At 37.1% G+C, this 21,569-nt stretch overlaps 2 protein-coding genes across 2 annotated transcripts; both read left to right on the top strand.

Moving 5' to 3' along the window:
- The first annotated feature begins 5,674 nt into the window (after positions 1-5,674).
- LOC137712511 (heavy metal-associated isoprenylated plant protein 7-like) lies at positions 5,675-7,798 on the top strand. Its single transcript, XM_068451584.1, has 5 exons — positions 5,675-5,816; positions 5,943-6,189; positions 6,285-6,490; positions 6,606-6,693; positions 7,163-7,798. Exons 1-5 carry the CDS (start codon positions 5,808-5,810, stop codon positions 7,642-7,644), a joined length of 1,032 nt encoding a protein of 343 aa, XP_068307685.1. The 5' UTR covers positions 5,675-5,807; the 3' UTR covers positions 7,645-7,798.
- A 3,328-nt stretch (positions 7,799-11,126) lies between these two features.
- Positions 11,127-12,185, top strand: LOC137712319 (uncharacterized). The gene is made up of 3 exons (XM_068451419.1): positions 11,127-11,366; positions 11,589-11,832; positions 12,109-12,185. Exons 1-3 carry the CDS (start codon positions 11,127-11,129, stop codon positions 12,183-12,185), a joined length of 561 nt encoding a protein of 186 aa, XP_068307520.1.
- The last annotated feature ends 9,384 nt before the right edge of the window (positions 12,186-21,569 follow it).

The raw sequence follows: 21,569 nt of genomic DNA, 5'->3' as shown, positions 1-21,569 counted from the left end.
ATAACCGGACTTTGAGGGAGTTGGCAACGCCTAATACGGATCAACAACCATTGTGCATCACATATCCAAATGCAGAAGGAGGATTTGAGCTTAAGTCCGGCATGATTCACTACTTGCCTAAGTTCCATGGCTTTTCAACAGAGGATGCCAACAAGCATCTCATGGAGTTTCATGTGGTATGCTCGGGAATGAGACCAGCCAATGTAGATGATGAGCAAGTCAAGTTAAGGGCATTCCCATTTATATTAGAAGTTAAGGCAAAGGAGTGGCTTTACAATTTACCTCCGGGATCAATGAACACATGGAACCAGATGAAGCAAGCATTTTTAGAGCAATATTTTCCGGTCACAAAAGCTGCAAGCATAAGGAAAGACATATATGCAATCCTACAACAACATGGAGAGCCCTTTGGAGATTACTATGAGCGATTCACACATTTGGTTGCATCTTGTCCTAATCATCAAATTTCAGAGCATCTTTTAATACAATATTTTTATGAAGGATTGTGTGGTACTGATCGTGTAATGCTTGATGCAGCAAGTGGAGGAGCATTTATGGACAAGACACCAACAAATGCTAAGGCATTATTAAAGAACATTACTGGCAACACACGACAATTTGGAGGAGATGAGCTACCTCTTAAGAAAGTTAACGAGGTAAATGCTAACTCTAGTATTGAATTACAATTAGCTAACTTGACTATTCTTGTACAACAAGTTATGGTGGCTCCAAAACAGGTGTGCGGTGTATGTTCAATGATGGGACATGCCATGGACATGTGCCCTTTGTTGATGGATCAAGGTGGTCTTGAGCAAGCTAATGCGTTAGAAGGGTTTCAAGGGCAACAAAGACAAAAGTATGATCCATACTCCAACAACTATAACGTAGGGTGGCGCGATTATCCATACTTAAAGTGGAACAATCAAGACAACGGACAACAATCTGTTCCCAACAACTATAACCGTCCACCTGGCTTCTTTCAAGCAAGACCGCAGGCACCATTTCAGCCTCAACAACAACAAGCTCCAAGTAAGTCTCTTGAGGATTTAATTGTTTCTTTAGCTAACTCTACTCAATCTCATCAACAGAAAACAGACAAAGCAATTGAAAACCTTAAGCGCCAAATAAGTCAATTAGCAAGTTTCATGGGGGCAACAACACCAACCAGGAAGGTTGCCTAGCCAAATTGTGGTGAATCCAAATGCGGAGCAGGTGAATGTTGTGACTTTAAGGAATGGAAAATAAGTTTTTGAGCAGCCAAGGATGCAAAAGAAGACTAGAAAAGATACAAATGAGCAAGGGGAGCAACAAACCAAAAATCTTGAGCAAGATGAGGCTTCAACAGAAATTGAAAAGTCTCCTAAAGATACATATTTGAACAAAAAAGATTCTGATAAGGTAACTAAAGAAGTTCAAAATTCATTTAACTCATGTGTCCCTATTTCTTTTCCTCGTAAGTTTATGAAGTCTAAGAAAGAGCAAACTGATAAGGAAATCTTGGATACTTTCCAAAAAGTCCATGTGAACTTACCTCTTTTAGATGCCATAAAATAAGTGCCCAAGTATGCAAAGTTCCTTAAAGAGCTTTGTATGAACAAGAGGAGATTCAATGATTAAGAAAATGTGGCATTAAGCGAGGAAGTATCAGCTGTTTTGCAGAGAAAGCTACCACTGAAGTTGAAGGATGCCGGTAGCTTTATCATTCCATGTCTAATTGGAGGGAAAGAGTTTTGGGAGAACATTGTGTGATTTAGGGGCATCCATCAATCTGATGCCATATTCAGTGTATGAATCACTAAACCTTGGAGACTTGAAGGAAACAAAGGTAGTAATCCAGTTGGCAGATCGTTCAAATAGATATCCCAAAGGCTTATTGGAGGATGTACTTGTGCAAGTGAATGAACTTATTTTTCCCGTTGATTTTTTTGTTCTTGAGATGGAACATGAACCTATGCCTATTGCACTTCCTCTTATATTGGGAAGACCATTCCTTAGAACGGCACATACGAAGATTGATGTCTACGATGGTACTTTAACTGTGGAAATTGATGGAGAAAGCGTCAAGTTCAAAATCTTCAATGCTATGAGGTACCCTAGTGATTTTGAATCTTGTTTGTCTATTGATGCGTTTGACTATTTTGTGCAGGATTGTTTTAATGAAGGTGTGGGACAAGATAATTTAGAGAATGCGTTAGTGCATAACATTACACATGGAAAACTTAATTATTATGAGCACATTGAAGAAGAATTAATCCAGACAGTGGCAACCTTTGAGTCTCTTTCACCAATTCGTGGTAAGTCTTCTTCCTATTTTATTTCTCTTCCTATTTCTAACGAAAAAATTCTTCCTTTTGTGATTCAGGCACCCAAATTAGAGCTTAAACCGATTCCTAAACATTTGAAGTATGCATTTTTGGGAAAGGTTGAAACATTACCAGTCATCATATCATCACAACTCACAGCAGAAGAGGGAGAGAAACTGATTCGGGTACTGAATGATCACAAAACTGCCATAGCTTGGAGCATTGCAGATATCAAAGGTATATATCCAGCTACATGTATGCATAGGATTCTGCTGGAGGAAGGTGCAAAACCTACAAGGGAAGCTCAACGCCGTTTGAACCCACTCATGATGGAGGTCGTCAAGAAAGAGGTTATCAAGCTTCTTAATGTTGACATTATATATCCTATCTCGAACAGCAAGTGGGTGAGCCCTATTCAAGTAGTTCCGAAGCGATCCGGAGTCACAGTTGTTAAGAATGAAGCTAGTGAGCTAGTGCCTACACGTGTGCAAAATAGTTGGAGAGTCTGTACGGACTATCGGAAGATAAACAACACCACATGCAAGGATCACTTTCCAGTTCCATTCATTGATCAAATGTTAGAAAGGTTAGCTGGTCATTCTCATTATTGCTTTCTTGATGGATATTCTGGATATAATCAGATTGCAGTTGCTCTGGAGGATCAAGAAAAGACGACTTTCACATGTCCATTTGGCACATTTGCATACCGGAGAGTGCCGTTTAGAATTTGCAACGCCCCCGCCACATTTCAAAGGTGTATGGTAAGTATCTTTTCTGATATGATTGAGAAAATAATTGAAGTGTTCATGGATGATTTTTCAGTTTATGGTGATTCTTTTGATACATGTCTACATAATCTGTCCCCTAGTTTTAAAACGTTGTCAAGAAATTAATCTGGTCTTAAATTGGGAAAAATGTCATTTCATGGTTTTACATGGATTAGTTCTAGGGCATATCATATCTGAAAATGGAATTGAAGTTGATAAATCTAAAGTAGAACTTGTTAGTTCTTTACCCCTCCCTACTACTGTCAGGGAGGTTCGTTCTTTTATTGGACATGCAGGTTTCTACCATAGGTTTATGAAGGATTTCTCAATGATTTCTAGACCCTTGTGCCATTTGCTTCAAAAGGATGTAACATTTGATATGAATGAAGAGTGTGTGGTAGCATTTAACAAGCTTAAGGAGTTGTTATACACGGCTCCTATGATCATGCCACTAGATTGGAGTTTACCTTTTGAGTTAATGTGTGATGCTTCAGACTATGGTGTCGGTGCAGTTCTAGGATAGCGTGTCAACAAAGTGCCACATGTCATCTATTATGCATCACGAACACTCAATGATGCACAGTTGAATTATTCAACAACAGAAAAGGAGCTTCTAGCTATTGTATTTGCTTTAGAAAAATTTAGATCTTATCTGATTGGAACTAAAGTTATTGTGTTTTCTGACCATGCAGCTTTGAAGTATTTACTCACAAAAAAAGATGCAAAACCGCGACTCATTCGATGGATACTTCTGCTTCAAGAGTTTGACTTGGAGATCAAGGATAAGAAAGGGAGTGAGAATGTTGTAGCATATCATCTTAGCAGACTTGTGCACTCAAACACAGAGGAAGATCTTATCCCTTTACGTGAGAGTTTTCCGGATGAACAATTGTTTTCATTAAAGGTTACTAACCCTTGGTATGCAGATATTATCAATTACAAGGTCACCAAAAAGATTCCAGATGATTTTACACGTGCTCAGAAAGATAAGCTTATCAAGAAGCCTTTGCAAGTCCACTGTCGTAGGTCTTCGGATGTACTTTTTGGTGTAGATAGATTTGATTGCAGAGTAAAACCTTATCATGGACTCAAGAATGGTTGATTTCCCCATTTTCGCTATCTCATCTACTTGGTCTACATATGTTCCATATATAAGCATCCACAAGACAATAGTAATATTTTTCTTAGGAATGAGACCTATGACACCAAAAGCATCATTCTTTTGCACAAAGTAAGAATCATGGTTGTAAACAGCAATCATGATTTTGTTGAACAAATGTCGTTGCATTCTAAAAAGACGTCTAAAGTATGTATTAGGGAATGCACTATTACAGACAAAATAATCATCCAAAAGATCCTTACCTCGTCGTTGCTTGCTTCTATCAATGTTTGTGGAACGGCTGGGCCTGAAGATCTCAGCCACAACTTGGATGACTCGACTGGAATGTGAGGCTTTTTGGCTTCTTACTTCATCATCTCTCCTTCTACGCTCCTCATCATCTACCTCTTCCATCTCATTTTCGCCCTCCTAGAGATTGAACATTTCTTTCCCTTACTTAAACAATTCTTTCTCTTACTCATCGATTTCCCACATCATTCTTGAAGAAGACATTGTAAGACGGAAGCAGAAACTATAAATAAGGATAAAGATTTTGAGAGATTTTGATTTTGGTGTGTGATTTCTTAGGATTGATGGTGGGTTATATGGATAAGAAAAAAAAGGGATTAGGTTGGAGATAATGTCACGTGGCATGCCGTGATTCGTTAAAAATCTTATTGAAATCTATCCTCAAAGATTCTAAATAGATTGTGACACGTAGCGTGGCGGGATTGGTTAAAAATCTATCCTCAATAATTTTAAAAAGATAATGACATGTGGCGCGACGGAATTGGATAAAAATCTTATCGAAAACTATCACAAAAAATTGTACTTTCGAATAATGACGCGTGGCGTAATGAGACTGGTTAAAAATCATATCCGAAATTACAAATAAAATTATTTTTTATTATTTTATAAAATAAAAAATACTAATATTTAATTGTCTATTGTCATGGCTATTTAATTTAGATGTGGAGATGCAAAAGACAATTACTGTTCATTAAAAACGATTATTATTCAGTAGAGGAGATTAAATTGTCAATTATCCGGGGAGCCTTCCTATACTGGATGTGCCCTAGTAACTCGAAGTCCACACATGAAGAGCTGCCAAAATGACAAAGCAAGCATCCAAGTACAGTCCATTGAAAGGAACAAGAGCAAAAGAAAAACAGCAGAAACAAGTGGTAGAAAATTCCAGAAATGCGCCAAAAAAATAAAATAAAATAATTTAATCAGAGAGTGCACGTAAATATTAATTTCTGCGCACACATGGACACTCAACAATGCCACGTCATGGAGTTAGAAAATTGCAGAAATTGGATGATGAGAGAGAGAGAGAGAGAGAGAGAGAGAGAGAGAACCGAGTGGCTTTTGGCTACAGATCTGATGGACACAAATATGTAACTCAAAGTTTAATACAAAACACAATGAGAGAGTTTTAACCAAGAAAAAAAAACACAAAGAGAGAGTGCCCATTGTTTCAAAAATAAAAAAAATAAAAAAATAAGGGAGAGAGAGAGTGCCCATTTGTCACAAATATAGAGAAAGCTGAGCTCCCATCCCACTCGAGAGATCGAGAGAGAGAGAGAGAGGAGAGAGATTAAAAACAGAGTAAAACTTAACAATTGAACTAAACCAATGGGGGAGGTCCTACAACTTTAATAATCTTTTTTTGATATGATATTTTTTTTTTTTGATATGATTTGTTTCTCTCGAAGTTTGCATCTTTTGTTTATTGGGTTTGTTTTTGTATTTGGGTTTGTGTTGATTTAGGAGGAGAAGAAAATGGAGACGAAGCCAGAGGCGGAGGAGAAGAAGGCCGGAGAGAAAAAGCCTGAAGCTGCCGAGCAAAAGAAGGAGAAAGCCGAGGAGGGAAAAGATGGGAAAGCAGAGGCCAAGGAGGGTGATGCCGCTACCGCTCCTCCGCCTCCGCCTCCACCCCAAGAAATTGTGCTCAAAGTTTATATGCATTGTGAAGGGTGTGCTCGCAAGGTCAAGCGGTGCCTCAAAGGATTTCAAGGTTTGTTTTTTCAGATTTGGTTTGTTTTTGTGTTTGTGTTATTGGAATCTTGGGTTGGGGGATTAATATGTGTTTGATTTAATTTTTTTTTTCAGGGGTGGAAGATGTGAGCACAGATTGCAAGACTCACAAGGTGGTGGTGAAGGGAGAGAAGGCTGAGCCAATTAAGGTTCTTGAAAGAGTTCAGAGGAAGAGCCACCGGCAGGTGGAGCTTCTCTCTCCAATCCCAAAACCGCCGGCGGAGGAGGAGAAGAAGGCGGAGGAGAAAGAGAAGCCCAAACCAGAGGAAAAGAAAGAAGAGGTTCTCAGTTCACTCAATTATTTTAATCATTTTGCAGAATTTTTTCCATTGCCATTTTAATTGATTTTTTTTTCTTTCAATTTGATGGGTTTAATTATTTTTTGTTTTGTTTCAGCCTCAGGTAATCACAGTGGTGCTGAAAGTTCACATGCATTGCGACGCCTGTGCCCAAGAAATCAAGAAACGCATTCTCAGAATGAAAGGTGTACTCAAATTTTTATTTTCGTTTTCTTTTCTCAGAAACAAGAACAAAACCCAAAAAATAAAAAGAAAAAAAGGATTATTTCTTTGATCCCTTTTCAGATTTTGGTTCATGCATTTTCTAACTTTCCACAAATTAAAAAATGGAAATTTTGGAGTATGAATGCGTTGGCAATTAACGGTCCTGAACTTTTATTATTATTTTTTTTGTGAATCTCTTAAAAAAAGAGTTTATTATTCTATCAATAATGACCAATCTTTCAATGTCAATTCATTCTTTCTCTTCAATAATATAATTAATTAATTTCTACAGGTCCAATTAAAGTCGATTTAATTCTCTTCCAAGACCAAATCCCACCAATCCCAACTTTAAATTATTTCCAAAAGTTTCTGTTTTTAAAGTAATTATTTTATTCAAGCGATCTTCTAATTAATCATGTTTGTGTCTTTTCTTTTGTATTACATTTTTAGGAGTGGAATCTGCTGAGGCGGATCTTACGAGCTCAGAGGTGACAGTGAAGGGTGTGTTTGATCCGCCTAAGCTAGTTGATTATGTGCACAAAAGAACCGGGAGGCACGCGGCGATCGTGAAGCAAGAACCGGAGAAGAAAGAGAAAGAAGAAGCCGAAGAAGCCAAAGATGAGAAGAAAGGTGGTAAAGGTGACAAAGATAAGAAGGGCAAAGATGGTGGTGGCGATGAAGCGAAAGCAGAAAAGAACAAGGAAAATAAAGGTGACAACAATGAAGCTGCCGCCGCGGCCGCTGGTGGTGCACCGGAAGGAGCTGCCGCAGAAGAGACCAAGGTGGTGGAGCTGATGAAGAAGAATGAATACTATTCTTACCCACCAAGGTATGCCATGGAACAGTATGCCTACCCACCTCAGATCATGGAAAATCCCTACCCACCTCAGATCTTCAGTGATGAGAACCCTAATGCCTGCTCTATCATGTAAAAAGTGAGCAATGTCAAGGGTAGAATGGGAACATGGGAAAAAATGTTCAAGTACCAATTACCATGTTCTGTTCATGTGTTGCTGTGTAGTATCTTTCTTGCACTGAAGTGAACTATAACATCTATCTACAGAGATAAGCTGTGGAATTTTGTTAGGCTGGTGCTTTTTATTTTCCTTTTTAGTTGGTAACTTGTTACATATATAAATATGAAAAAGATTAATAAACTTTAATAATTATCATAGATAATGACGTGTATATCTTTGTGTTTTCTATATCGATCCTTTGTACAGGATCGATTCCTGAATTCATTGGCGTTCTTTTGGATAATTTCGATAGAGCTTTCATCTCTTATTTGCCTCTCAAAAATTTTTATTTGCCTCTCAAAATTTTTTATTTTGTAAAGAAGTTCCAACAGTGGCACCCAAATAACCATGATCTCAAAAATTTTGTGAGCTTCGATTTTCGTACTTACACTTATTTTTTTGGATAATGGTAGAAATATTAAATTTGTAGATAAATATATAAAAGTTGATGATTGAATTATTATTTAAGCGTTGATAAACGTGTTCATTCTTATTAATGACACATAATTTAGTTATATATTTTGTCTATATATTTAGTCTTCTAACATTTTCTCTTTTTTTTATTAGTTTTTAAATTGAAAAAAATAAAGCAAAATTATGATCAGGGGAGTGAACAAAGAGAAACAATAGAATGATGATAATATATTACTTAGGAATTTCTTGGGGTAAAAGTCTTCTCACTCACTATGTAAACAAGTGGATTTGGGTGGTGGTTGTAGGAGGGTTGGAAAGTGAATGCAATGAATGAAACAAAGACCGTTGGGTTTCTATTTTAGCACTTACAGTGGTTGTGAAATGTGCGATTTTGCATTGACCAAGATTAACAAATAGAAAGGGCAAAACAAAAAAAAAAGAATTAGGGGGTCCATGTTAGTTGAGACAAATAGTCTTTATTGGTGGAGAATTTTTATTGTGTTGGGAATGCAGTTCGTTACACTAAATATAGTAATACAACTAGCTGAAAACTTAAAAAAAAAAAAAATTCCAATAAATTGTATTATGACACTTAATGTACCACATCCTGTTCCCGGTACACTGAAAATTTCTTCGTTATTTGACACTGGCAATAGCAATATTTATTTTTTAATGCATAGTTTGATGTTTAAGGACATTGGATAGGGTTTGTAATGATGTGGTGGTCCAAATTTGAAGTGAATCCAATGATTTTCTGTAGCTCTCTAAAATGCTAGATTTTGCATTAGCATATAAACTTCCATCCAAAATGACAAAAAGGACTAAATATAAGCCTAATCTTGTATAAATTCCATTTACTAATCACGTGATTTTATGCGCCTTATTTTTTATGGCAATTTTCTTCGACAACGAAGCCGTACGTGGTTTTCGGTTTTACTCATGACCTCCTCTGTTTTCGGATAAAAAATTATGTGGGGCTTGACTTTTCACTCGTTGAGTGATATTACAACCCATTCAAAACTCACCGCATGGCAAGTCTTAAATATAATCTTTTATCACCTTTTTTATATTTAAAATTTTTATAATTATTTTTCTACTAATTAATATATATTAATCTAATGTTTTTTTTTTAATTCTTTCCCCCTATTTTTTTTCTTCCCAAATTCCCCTCCATTTTGTTTTGTCGTAGGTCTTCAGTACTATCTTCCACTTCTTTGTCTCCCAGTTTTGTTTCTTGCTTTCCTCAAAAAAAATACATACATACATACATACATACATACATACATACATATACATACATACATACATACATACATATATATATATATATATATATATATATATATATATTCTACACCCACTCCAATTTTTTCATGAAAAACAACCAAGAATTTGTAATTTTTTTCTTTTAATTAGGGGTTTTTCAGTTCGGGTGTTTGGTTTTTTATGTTTATAATATGAATTATGTTATAGAATTAGTGGGTGAATGCCCACTCAAAAGAATGCCCAAAGACTTAGTACTAGTGAGTAATAGTGTTTGATACTTTGAAAAGTATCATCATTGTATTTTGATGGTTGTAATTACGAGAGTTGCTGTAACATCCCACATCGTCCAGGGGAGTGATCCTTATATGTATATTCCCATCCCTACCTAGCATGAGGCTTTTTGGAAACTCACACGATAACTTCCCAGTGGGTCATCCATCATGGGAGTGCTCTCGCGCGCTTCTCCCTTAACTTCAGAGTTCCAATGGAACCCCAAGCCTATATCGCACAGGGGAGTGATCCTTATATGTATATTTCCATCCATACCTAACACGAGGCCTTTTGGGAGCTCACATCGCCCAGGGGAGTGATCCTTATATGTATATTCTCATCCCTACCTAGCACGAGGTCTTTTGGGAGCTCACTGGCTTCGGTTCCATTGGAACTTTGAAGTTAAGCGAGTAGCGCGCGAGAGCACTCCCATGATGGGTGACCCATTTGGAAGTTCTCGTGTGAGTTCCCAAAAAGCCTCGTGCTAGGTAGAGATGGGAATATACATATAAGGATCACTCTCTTAGGCGATGTAGGATGTCACAGTTGCTCTATAAATAAAGCACTTCGTCTGTTATCAAATGCATTGCGAAAGAAAGCAAGAGAAATAATATCAGTATCCCTCCCTTTCTTTATCTGCCATCCTTTTTTGTGTTATAGCTACTAAAGTCATAGTGTGATATTTTGCACCTGCTTCGCTCCTATCCTTAGAAAGGTTATCTCTGTAACTTTTATCTATTTATAACACGTTATCAACACGACTCTCTAACCTTAAATAGTTCACATCTCCCTTCACCGAAAGAAAGAAAAAAAATGCTTCCTTTAAGGTTTTTCCTGTTTTTCTTCTTTTGCTGCTTCATCTGTGTGATGCACCCTCGCGATGAACTGCTAGCACCATGCCTGCTTCTCGTTCTAAATTTAACAGTTACTTATATCTTTGATTTCTTGTTTGGTGTAGTTCCTGGTTTCTAACCTAATGTTTATTTATGTTAATTTTACTGTAATCAAAGATGGTCCAGTATAATCGCCCATCTTCAACTGCAAATTTAATTTTCACTACGATCAAAGATGGTGCGGTACAATTGCCCATCTTGAGCTGTAAATTTAATTTTACTGCAATTTTAAGTGGTGCGGTATAATCATCCACCTTGCTCTACATATCTAAATCGATTATATCTTGCTCTGCATATTTAAAATTTTCTGTTGTTCAAGTGGTGCGGAATAATCGCCTATCCTATGCTTGTTTAGATCAGGATGGTGCGATTCAATCGCTTTTCTCATTAATCATGAAAATCTCGAGCCTGAAGTTTCGAGTGCTTACCATTTTTGGCTTGAAGATCAAAATGAAAAATTGGTAAGAACCAGAAGTTCTAACGTTATATTCCTCCAGGAGTACATAATATTGCAAGTTCTTACGCATCTCATTTTTCTTTCAGAAAGAAAAAAAAATGGTGAACCTGGCAAAGCTTGATTTTGCTGCCCCGGACATTATTGGGAATAATTACCTTACCTGGGTACTGGATACCAAGATCCATCTGAAAGCAGGGAATCTTGGAGATACCAGTAGGGAAGAAAACAACTCATCCTCTCAAGATCGGGCGAAGACCATGATCTTTATTCGTCGCCATCTTGATGAGGGACTAAAGAACGAGTATTTAATGGTTGAAGATCTGCTAGCTCTCTGGAAGGCATTGAGAAATAGATACAATCACTAGACAACGGTGATTCTTCCAAGGGCTAGCTATGAATGGACTCACTTAACGATCCAGGATTTCAAGTCAGTGGTTGAGTATAATTCTGTGTTGTTCAGAATTACCTCTCAAATGAAGCTCTGTAGGGATACCAATACTGAGGAAGATATGCTGGAAAAGACTTTCAGCACATTTCATGGCTCCAATGTGCTCATGTAGCAGCAGTATAGAGCGCACGACTTCACTGAATACAACCAGCTGATATCTGTGCTCTTGGTAATTGAACAAAACAATGATCTCCTGATGAAAAATCATCAAACCCGACCTACTGGATCTGCACCATTCCCAGAAGTGAATGTTGCTTCCCTCGAAGTGAACGCCACATCCTCTGGTGGTATTAATCATAAACGAAGACGTGACCATAAGCGAGGTCGGTGGAACAAGAAAGGCAAGAATCATGGTGGTCAGTTTTACAACTAGATTCCAAGGCAAAATTCAAGCTCGAGCTTTAAAAATGGAAATCGCCACAAAGGCAAAGTTCGTATGAACAATGCTCCTAGAAACTCTGATGGAGCCTGCCATAGGTGTGGTGGCGATGGGCACTAGGCGCGTACCTGTTATACCCCAAAACATCTGGTGGATCTATATCAAGCCTCCCTTAAGGAGAAGGGTGTCGAGACTAATTTCCTCAACTAAGCTAGACCAATGGATATACCTGATCCTGTGTGCAACTTATCAGGACAGTTGAACATAACCCACCTAGATGTCTCAGACTTCATTGTGGAAATGGGGAATGAAGTGTATCGGTCTGACTGAATCATTTATATTTGATGTACTTTTATTATTCTGAACTTGTAGTTTAAAAACTCGCATTTCAATAAAAGAGGCATTTAAATTTCTTAGTTGTTTTTAACCGTGATCTCCTTTACTTAGAAAACATGGATAAAAGCTATGGTTATTCTCAAAACATGAGAAATGGCAGAGATATTTGTCTTGCAAACAGCGCAACCACACATATAAAACTTCGTGATTGAAAGTATTTCTCAAGCTTGATGCTTATAAGAGTAAGGGTAACAACAATATTAGGTCAATCAGATGTAATTGAAGGCTCATGAAAAGCCCAGATTATGTTACCAAATGGAACAATATTATCCATACAGAATGCATTGTATGCTACTCGATCTACTCAAAATTTATTGAGTTTCAAAGACATACATTTAAATGGATACCACATTGAAACGAAAAGTGCAGAAAATGTGGAGTATTTATGCCTTACCTCCAAGGATACCCAGAAGCGTATATTGGAGAAGTCGCGTGGTTTGTCGAGTGGATTGTATTATACATACATAAGGACAATTGAATCACATATTGTCTTCAAAAGATTACATGCTTTGGCATGACCGTTTGGGTCATCCATGATCCACCATGATGCGTACGATCATTGCCAACTCTAATGGACATCCATTATTGAGTAGAGACATTGCTATCTCAAATGATAACCCTTGCAAGGCTTGTTCTCAAGGGAAGTTGGTAATTAGACCATCACAATTAAAGGTTGATGCTGAATCCCCATCATTTTTGCAAAGAATTCAAAGGGTATTTGTAGACCTATTCAACCATCTTGTGGACCATTTCGATATTTTATGGTTTTGGTTGATACATCTACCCGATGGTCACATGTTTGTCTATTATCTACTCAGAATGTAGATTTTGCGAGACTTCTTACTCAGATAATCAAGTTGCAAGCACAATTCCCAGATTATCCCATTAAGTCAATTCGACTTGATAAGGCTGGTGAATTTATGTCTTAAACCTTTGATGATTATTGCATGACGTTGAGCATTGATGCTGAACACCTTGTTCCTCATGTCCATACTCAAAATGGTTTAGCAGAAGCATTGATCAAGCGGCTTTAGTTAATAGCTCGCACTTTGCTCATGAAAACAAAATTGTTAGTTTCTGCATAGGAACATCTTACATGCTGCATCATTGGTTTGATTGAGACCTATAGCTAACCACCAATACTCTTTAGTATAACTCGTGTTTGGACATCAGCCAAACATTTCACATTTACGAGTTTTTGGTTGTGTTGTTTATGTGCCTATTGCACCGCCGCAACGTACTAAAATAGGACCTCAGCATAGACTGGGAATTTATGTGGGTTTTGATTCACCATCTATCATTAGATATTTAGAACCCTTAACAGGTGATATGTTTACAACTCGTTTTGCTGATTGTCACTTTGATGAGACCGTCTTCCTGTTGTTAGGAGGAGAAAAGACCGTTCCAGAAGAACGGCAAGAGCTAACATGGGTTGTACCCACCTTGTCTCATTTTGATCTACGTAGCACTCAATGTGAAAATGAATTGAAAAGGATCGTTCATCTTCAAAGTATTGCCAATCAAATGCCAGATGCATTTAATGATGCTATGAAAGTGACAAAATCACATATACCAGCTGCAAATGCACCTGCAAGAATTGATGTCCCTGTTGGACAAAATAAAATGGCAGCGAATGATTCATCTGGTGTACGCCTGAAGCGTGGTGGACCCCCAGGGTCAAAAGATTCAGCCCTTCAAAAAAGACAAGGGCACAACTGAATCTAAATGACATCATTCAGGAAGAGAAAATGAATGAAAAATCCGCAATTCATGATTCTGTACTTTCGGAAAAAGAAAATGTCCTTGATAAGACACATGTCCCTGAAAAGACAGCAGTACATGAAAACAAAAAAATCTCCATAAATTATGCATGTACAAATGAATTGTGGGATTAGAATGAAATAATCATCGATGATATGTTCGCATTCGCAGTAGCCACTGAAATCATATTAATTGATGATATTGAGCCCCGCTTTGTTGATGAATGCAAATAGAGACAAGATTGGTGGAAAGATGCAATCCAGGTAGAATTAAATTCCTTGGAAAGGCAAAGTGTTTTTGGACCAGTAGTTTAAACTTCGCCTGATGTAAATCTTGTGGGTTACAAATGGGTATTCACAAAAAAAACACAATGAGAAAAACGAGATTGCAAGATACAAAGCACGACTCGTTGCACAAGGCTTTTCACAAAGACCTGAAATTGATTATGAGGAGACATAATCTCCTGTAATAGAAGCAATTACGTTCTGTTACTTAATAAGTTTAGTGGTTTCAGAAAACCTTGACATGCGACTTATGGATGTCATCACTGCGTAATTATATGGAGAATTAGACACTGACATATACATGAAGGTCCCAGAAGGACTTAAGTTGCCTGAAACAACTAACAAACCACAAGGTATGCTCTCGATCAAATTAAGACGATCATTGTAAGGCTGAAACAATCTGGACGAATGTGGTATAATCGTTTCAGTGAATATTTGATCAAAGAAGGATATATCAACAATGTCATTTGCCCTTGTGTGTTCATTAAGAAATTCAATTCTGGATTTGCTATAGTGGTAATATATGTTGATGATATGAACCTAGTTGGAACTTCTGAAGAACTCAATAAAACTGCTGAATATCTGAAAAGCGAATTTGAAATGAAAGACCTCGGGAAAACAAAATATTGTCTAGGCCTGCAGATCGAGCATTGTGCTAATGGAATTTTGGTCCATCAATCAACTTACATTGAAAAACTCCTTAAGCGGTTTGGCATGAACAAGGCTTATCCATTCAGCACGCCAATGGTCATTCGTTCTTTGGACATTAAGAAAGATCCATTCCGTCCAAAAGAAGATGATGAAATGGTTTTGGTCCAAAAGTACCATATCTGAGTGCAATAGGTGCTTTATTATACTTAGCGCAATGTACTAGACCAAATATAGATTTTTCAGTTAACTTGTTAGGAAGGTATAGCTTTGCTCCAACAATGCGTCATTGGAAAGGAGTCAAAGATGTTTTGCGATACCTTCGTGGAACAACAGACATGGATCTCTTCTACTCAGGAAAATCCACAAATGACCAGATCCTTGCTGGATATGCGGATGTTGGGTTCCTCTCTGATTCGCATAAAGCCCACTCACAAACCAGATATGTGTTCACCAATGGAGATACAACAATCTCATGGCGCTCAACAAAGCAAACATTAGTTGCTACATCTTCAAATCATTCAGAAATACTTGCTTTAGATGAAGCAAGTCGTGTATGTTCTTGGTTAAGATCAATGATCCATCATATTCGAAATTCATGTGGTCTACCTTCGAAGACAAACAATCCAACTGTCATCCATGAAGATAATGCAGCCTGTGTTGTCCAAATGAAAGAAGGATTCATTAAGGGTGATAAGACTAAACACATATCGCCAAAGTTTTTCAGTGCACATGAGTTTCAGAAGGCTAAAGTTATTGAAGTCAGACAAATCCGTTCTAATGAAAATTTGGCAGACCTATTCACCAAGTCTCTACCAAAGTGCACGTTTCAGAAGTTAGTGCAGAGTATTGGATTACATTGACTTACCAATCAGCTAAATTTGAAGAATGTGGAATCAGGAGGAGATAAATATCAGGGGAAGCATCCATGATACATGCTTGTTGTACTTTTTTTCCTTCGACTAGGATTTTTCCCACAGGGTTTTTCCAAGCAAGGTTTTAACGAGGTAACTGATGTTGATATGTGGGCATCCAAGGGGGAGTGTTATAGAATTAATGGGTGAATGCCTACTCAAAAGAATGCCCAAAAACTTAGTAATAGTGTTTAATACTTTCAAAAGTATCATCATTATATTTTGATGCTTGTAGTTACAAGAGTCACTCTATAAATAGAGCAATCCATCTGTTATCAAATGCACTGTAAAAGAAAGCAAGAGAAATAATATCAGTATCTCTCATTCTCTTTACCTGCCATCCTTTTTTGTGTTACAACTACTAATGTCATAGTGTGATATTTTGCACCTGCTTCGCTCCTGTCCTTAGAAAGGTTATCTCTCTAACTTTTGTCTATTTATAACAAATTAGGGTATTTGGAGAGAGGAGATAAACAGTGGGGGGGAAAGAAAGCAAAGAAATTTTTGGAAGAAAAAAGTGCAGAATTTCATAAAAGCAAGAACCATAATTGGGAGAGAGAAAGAAGTGGGAAAGACAGTGAAGAGAACAACAAAACAAAGTGGAGGGAAATTTGGGAAGAAAAAAAAGGGGGAATGAAGTAAAAAATGGGGAAAGAATGAAAAAAAATGAAACATTAGATTGATATATATATATATATATGTATAATATTAATTAGTAGAAAAATAATTATGAGAATTTTAATTATAAAAGAATGATAAAGAATTATATTTAAAATTTGCCACGTGACGAGTTTTGAGTGGTTTGTAGTGCTATTCAGCGAAGTTCAATGACAAGCCAAAGCCTCACACAAGTTTTTCTCCCCGTTTCCAATACCGATTTAGTTTTTGATTTTTTTAAAATATCCTATGAATTTATATATATATTTTTTTGTTTTTTCATATGAATTGAAATTTTAATCGATTTGTCACACTAGCTTTTCGAAATCTTTATTTTTTCCTTTCACGCTAATTCGGTTAAATTTCCAACCACATGAGTTATGTGCAGGGTTATTTCGGCCATTTCAACATCTCATTTCCCTTCTAATAAGTTGTCTTCAACAAATATAATTTTAGGATTTCTCAAAAAATACAAAAATGGAGGGTTAATCTGGTATATGAGGATATGAGGGTTTTCCGTTCAAAAAAGAAGAATGACTAGCACACGCTTATCTGTGTTTAGAAGTAAAGATGACTAAAAAATATAGAGTCATTAGTGATCCTCTAATTAATGGTAAAGTTGAATGACATTTATTGTGTTGAAATGTCTAAAATTATCCTGCACAGAAGTTATATGCAAATACAATTGATGATTTTAGAAAGTTGTTATGACAAATTGCTTGAAATTTTAAATAATATAATAAATTAATATAAGTGTATAAATTCACATGACATTAAAAAAAAATTCCTTTTTTTCCATTTTTCTAAGAATTTAATTTTTACCCCTTTTCTCCTTTCTTGATCTCATCTAGGTTTCCTCAAAATCTATACAATTATTTTTCACCCAAATCTTGAAATTGCCACTTTTAGACCAACTCCAATGGTGGGCTAAAAGCCAAATTACCCCCTAAAATTTCCCTCCAAACCCACTCCAACCCAAGAGGAAATTTTGGGCTAAATGCTAAATGCTAAACCAATGCCAAATTCCCCCCAAAATTTAGTCGAGAAATCGGAGTGAACTCCACCCAATATTTATCGGAATTTAAATTTTTTTAAATTAAAATGTTCATAAAATTAATTTATGATAGTCTACATATTTATTTTTAAAAAAAATTAATTTAACAAAAAAAAATAGTCTAAGTTCGTTCTTTAATAATCCTGGGCTAAAATTTTAGGCTAAAACGGTTGGAGCAGAAAAGTTGTTTCTGGGCTAAAAGCTAAATTTTCCAGACTAAAAAATTTGGCTTTTAGCCCAACCATTGGAGATGGTCTTAGAAGACCAAACTTTCCTCAAAATTTCCAATCTTAAATTTAGGGATCCATACATATCTTTTTACGTCCATATACTCATTGTTATTTTTTGTCATTTGATTATTTTCAATTCATTAGATCTGAAAATGAAAAATTAAGAGATGTGAGTAAAAGTTGAAAATAATGTGCATATAACACTATTCTAAAATTAAGGGTAATGCTAGGTTTCTGGGATAAAGAAACCGTGTTCCAGTGAACGGTTTCTGGGTACCTTTTGCAGCCATATATTTGGTTCTCCTATATGTATATATACTTGTACGAGAAACTATTCTGCTAAAGCAATATGGTTTGGAATATAGTCAGAGAAATGAGACAATTCTCCCATGGTTTTAGTACTCAAGTCTATATTCTTTAGTTTTTAACAAATGCTGCCATTGTATGGATTTTAAGTGATGGAATGCCACCTACATTAGAGGGTGAGAGAACGTTAAGCGGTCGGTTAAGATGGCAGCTAGGAATAGTTTACTTATCAGAGTGGTTAGTAGTGAACACATATGCATGAGTGATTATCCGTCGTTGATGTATGATAAGATTTTACATTACTAGCTGTTTGAGTTAATATTTGAATAGTGGGCCTTAATAAAGGAAAACCTAAGGAGCCAACTAAAAGAGAGATTTGCCCGAAGCCCAGCATCAAGCCTAGAAGCAAATTGAAGCCTTTTTAGCAATGATACAAGCCACATATCTATAATTGAAATGACAAGTGATGGAAACTAACCTACTGCTAGCCAAAGAACATTTTCTAGTGGCATTGTTAGTAAAAAGTTGATGACCCACTACCTTCCAAGTGCTTTCAAGCAAGAGCAAAAGCTACAACAGTTAGGCCAAATTGTCTATAAAAGGAAAGATAGGCCCTAGAGTCAAGGATGCTCAACCAATCAAACAAACAAACATACAAACTCTGCTCTAAAAAAGGATAAACATCAAGCAACTAAGTATGTCATGTGGAAGGAGAATCTTCTGGGTTGTTAAAATGCTTAGGCCAAGAGGAGTCAATGCGAGTGATGGCTGAAGTACATGAAGGAATTTGTGAAGCACATCAAGCTGAAATTAAGATGAGGTGGTTACTCAGAAGATATGGTTACTTGTGGCCCGACATGGAGAAAGACTACAAGGCCTATGCCTGAGGGTCTGAAGAATGTCAAAGGCATGCACCTCTCCAACATGTGCCCTCAGTACCCTTATACCCTGTGGTCAAGCCTTAGCCTTTTAGAGGATAGGCAATGGATTTCATTGGGCAAGTTTACCCAGCTTCTAGTAAAGGGTATACATTCATAATTGTGGCAACATATTACTTTACCAAGTGGCTAGAAGCTTCAGCTGTGAAGACCATCACCTCAACTATTGTCAAGAAGTTCATTGAAACCAAGATTTTACACAGATATGGGGTGCCCGAGACAATTATTACAGACCGCGGGCCATCTTTTATTTCCAAAGAAGTAGAAAAGTTTGCAAGTAAGTTCAAGATAAAGATGATCCAATCTAGTCCTTACTATCCCCAATTAAATGGTCAAGCAGAAGCTAGCAACAAGGTCTTGGTGAGTATTATAAAGCGAATGGTGGCGGATAGTCTAGAGAAATGGCATGAGAAGTTGGGAGATACTTTGTGGGCTTACAGAACTTCTAAGAGGGCAGGAACTAGAACTACTCTTTATGCCTTAACTTTCGGGCAAGATGTTGTACTACCCATGGAAATTAATGTGAGTTCTGATAAGATTCAAAACCGGTTTGGGCTACATAGTGAAGAATACATTCAGGCTATGTGTCAAGGAGTTGAAGATCTAGATGTAGCCCCAAATTGAAGCTTTAAATAAAATTCAAGAAGGGAAGAGAGCTGTTACCTGAGCATACAACAAGAAAGTGAGATTGAAAACCTTCAAAGAAATAGAAATAGTTCGAAATGCCATTTTACCCTTAGGAGCTCAAGTTAGAGGCTTTGGGAAGTGGAGCCCCACTTGGGAGGGTCCTTTCATTATCAATCAAGTGCTAGATAAGGGAGGATATTACTTGGCAGATTTGGAAGGAAGCTTGCAAAGGCATCCAGTTAACGCTAAGTTTTTAAAGAAATACCATCCAACTTTATGGGATGCAATAGATTGTTATATTGAGGAGATATAAGCAAGTTAAAAAAGGTTGGAGTTAGGCTACTATAGTTAAAAATTCAAAGGAAGGAAAACCAAGATAAAGATGAAGAAGAAATTCATATCATTTCATAAAAAAAATTACAAAAGATCTTAGCTTAACAACTTTGCATCTTCGGCCAAGACAGTTATTCTAGAATAATAAGTTTGCATAATGGTGAAAATTCTGCCTGGTTCTCCTAGATACATGTTGCTATTGATAAGTTGGGTTTTTGAGTCCTTAACTTCCTGAGAAATCTTCTCCATCTTTTCTACTTTGTTGAAAAGATGGTATGTTAGGGTCATCTTCTCGGCCTTCAGCGAAGAAAGCTTCTCCTCCAATCTCAGAATCTTATAATCAACCACTGCGATCCTATCTTCCATAACCGATCCTTCATCCACCAACTGTTCGAGTGTGGCTGAGGTCTTCGTGTATTTTTCTTGGACGAATTTAACTCTATTAGATGCCCGCTCCACCTTTTGATACTGATCCTTCAGCGAGCGCAAATTCTCAAAAAAACTGAGAAATGACTCATATTGAGCCTTTGACAGTAATTGAGCCTTGTAAAGCTCGATCAGGACTTTCTCAACATCATGAAAGATCTTGAGACTAAAGGAAGTAGTAAACTCCCTCCTCATCCAATCCTTGAAGATATGACGAGCATTTTGGAGAATATAAGACTCAGATAAAGGTGGATGAGATTGCAGCTTGGTCTTGATTTGCCCAAACTTCTTGACCAGCTCGAGCAAAGATGTTGCTGAATGAGTAGATATCAAAGATGGAGGCATCTCTCTAACACCTTCAGTAGTAGCAGAGGGGGCGACCTCAGTCGCAGAGAATGAATGATCTCAGGAGCAGAAGCAGGAATGGAAGTAGTAGCAGCAGTTTTGACTTTCTTCTTTGGTTGATGGATAGGAATCTCCGTCACCTTAAAGGTCAAGGGAGGCATTGGGAGAGCTGCCTTGTGCATCAAGGGTATGGGAGATTTTCCCAAGCCCTCTCCAGAACTCTATTGCAAACCAAGAAAAACAAGTTAAATAGAAAGATTACAAATCAGAGCATACAATAGGAAGGTGAGCAAAGGAAAATTGATTTACCTGAGTTGAGCCTGGAGTTTTGGAAAGAGGTGGAGGATGAGTTATTTCCCTTGATGGTTGAGGAGGATCATTCTCACTTACTTGAGAAGGAGGGATGATGCCCAAGTCCTCACCAGAGACCTATAAATATCAAGGAGAAATGGCAAATGTTAGTAACTAACTTATTAAGAAAATAAAATAGAAGTAAAAATACTTTTATGCCTAAGCAGGATCTTGAATGGGAGGATGGGGTTCCTCTATGGTTGCTATTGTTTGAGTAAAAGCCCGTGGGCTAGTCACCTCTGAGACCACGGGGATCTCAGGGACTATAGGCTCCCCAAATGCAATTGTTGTTGATGGATGAGACTCTTGCACTGGGGAAGATTGGGAAAAGTAAAAAGAAGATAAGTATAAGAGAAGAAGAGGACTTTAAGCATAAAATATTAAGACAAAATACTCATTGAGTTGCTATTATCCTCTACAAAATGTAGTATCTCCCCAGTACTT

This window comes from Pyrus communis, chromosome 13, assembly GCF_963583255.1.
Source record: "Pyrus communis chromosome 13, drPyrComm1.1, whole genome shotgun sequence".
Lineage (NCBI taxonomy): Eukaryota > Viridiplantae > Streptophyta > Magnoliopsida > Rosales > Rosaceae > Pyrus > Pyrus communis.
Note: the sequence above shows the minus strand (reverse complement) of the source record. Positions and strands in the feature narration are given on the sequence as shown.

Coding starts and splice junctions, on each gene's coding strand:
- LOC137712319 (XM_068451419.1), top strand. CDS start 11,127: ATGGTGAACCTGGCAAAGCTTGATTTTGCTGCCCCGGACATTATTGGG. Junction 11,367..11,588: donor ATCTGCTAGCTCTCTGGAAG/GCATTGAGAAAT, acceptor GTGCTCATGTAG/CAGCAGTATAGAGCGCACGA. Junction 11,833..12,108: donor GAAAGGCAAGAATCATGGTG/GTCAGTTTTACA, acceptor GCAACTTATCAG/GACAGTTGAACATAACCCAC.
- LOC137712511 (XM_068451584.1), top strand. Junction 6,491..6,605: donor CAGAGGAAAAGAAAGAAGAG/GTTCTCAGTTCA, acceptor GTTTTGTTTCAG/CCTCAGGTAATCACAGTGGT. Junction 6,694..7,162: donor ACGCATTCTCAGAATGAAAG/GTGTACTCAAAT, acceptor TTACATTTTTAG/GAGTGGAATCTGCTGAGGCG.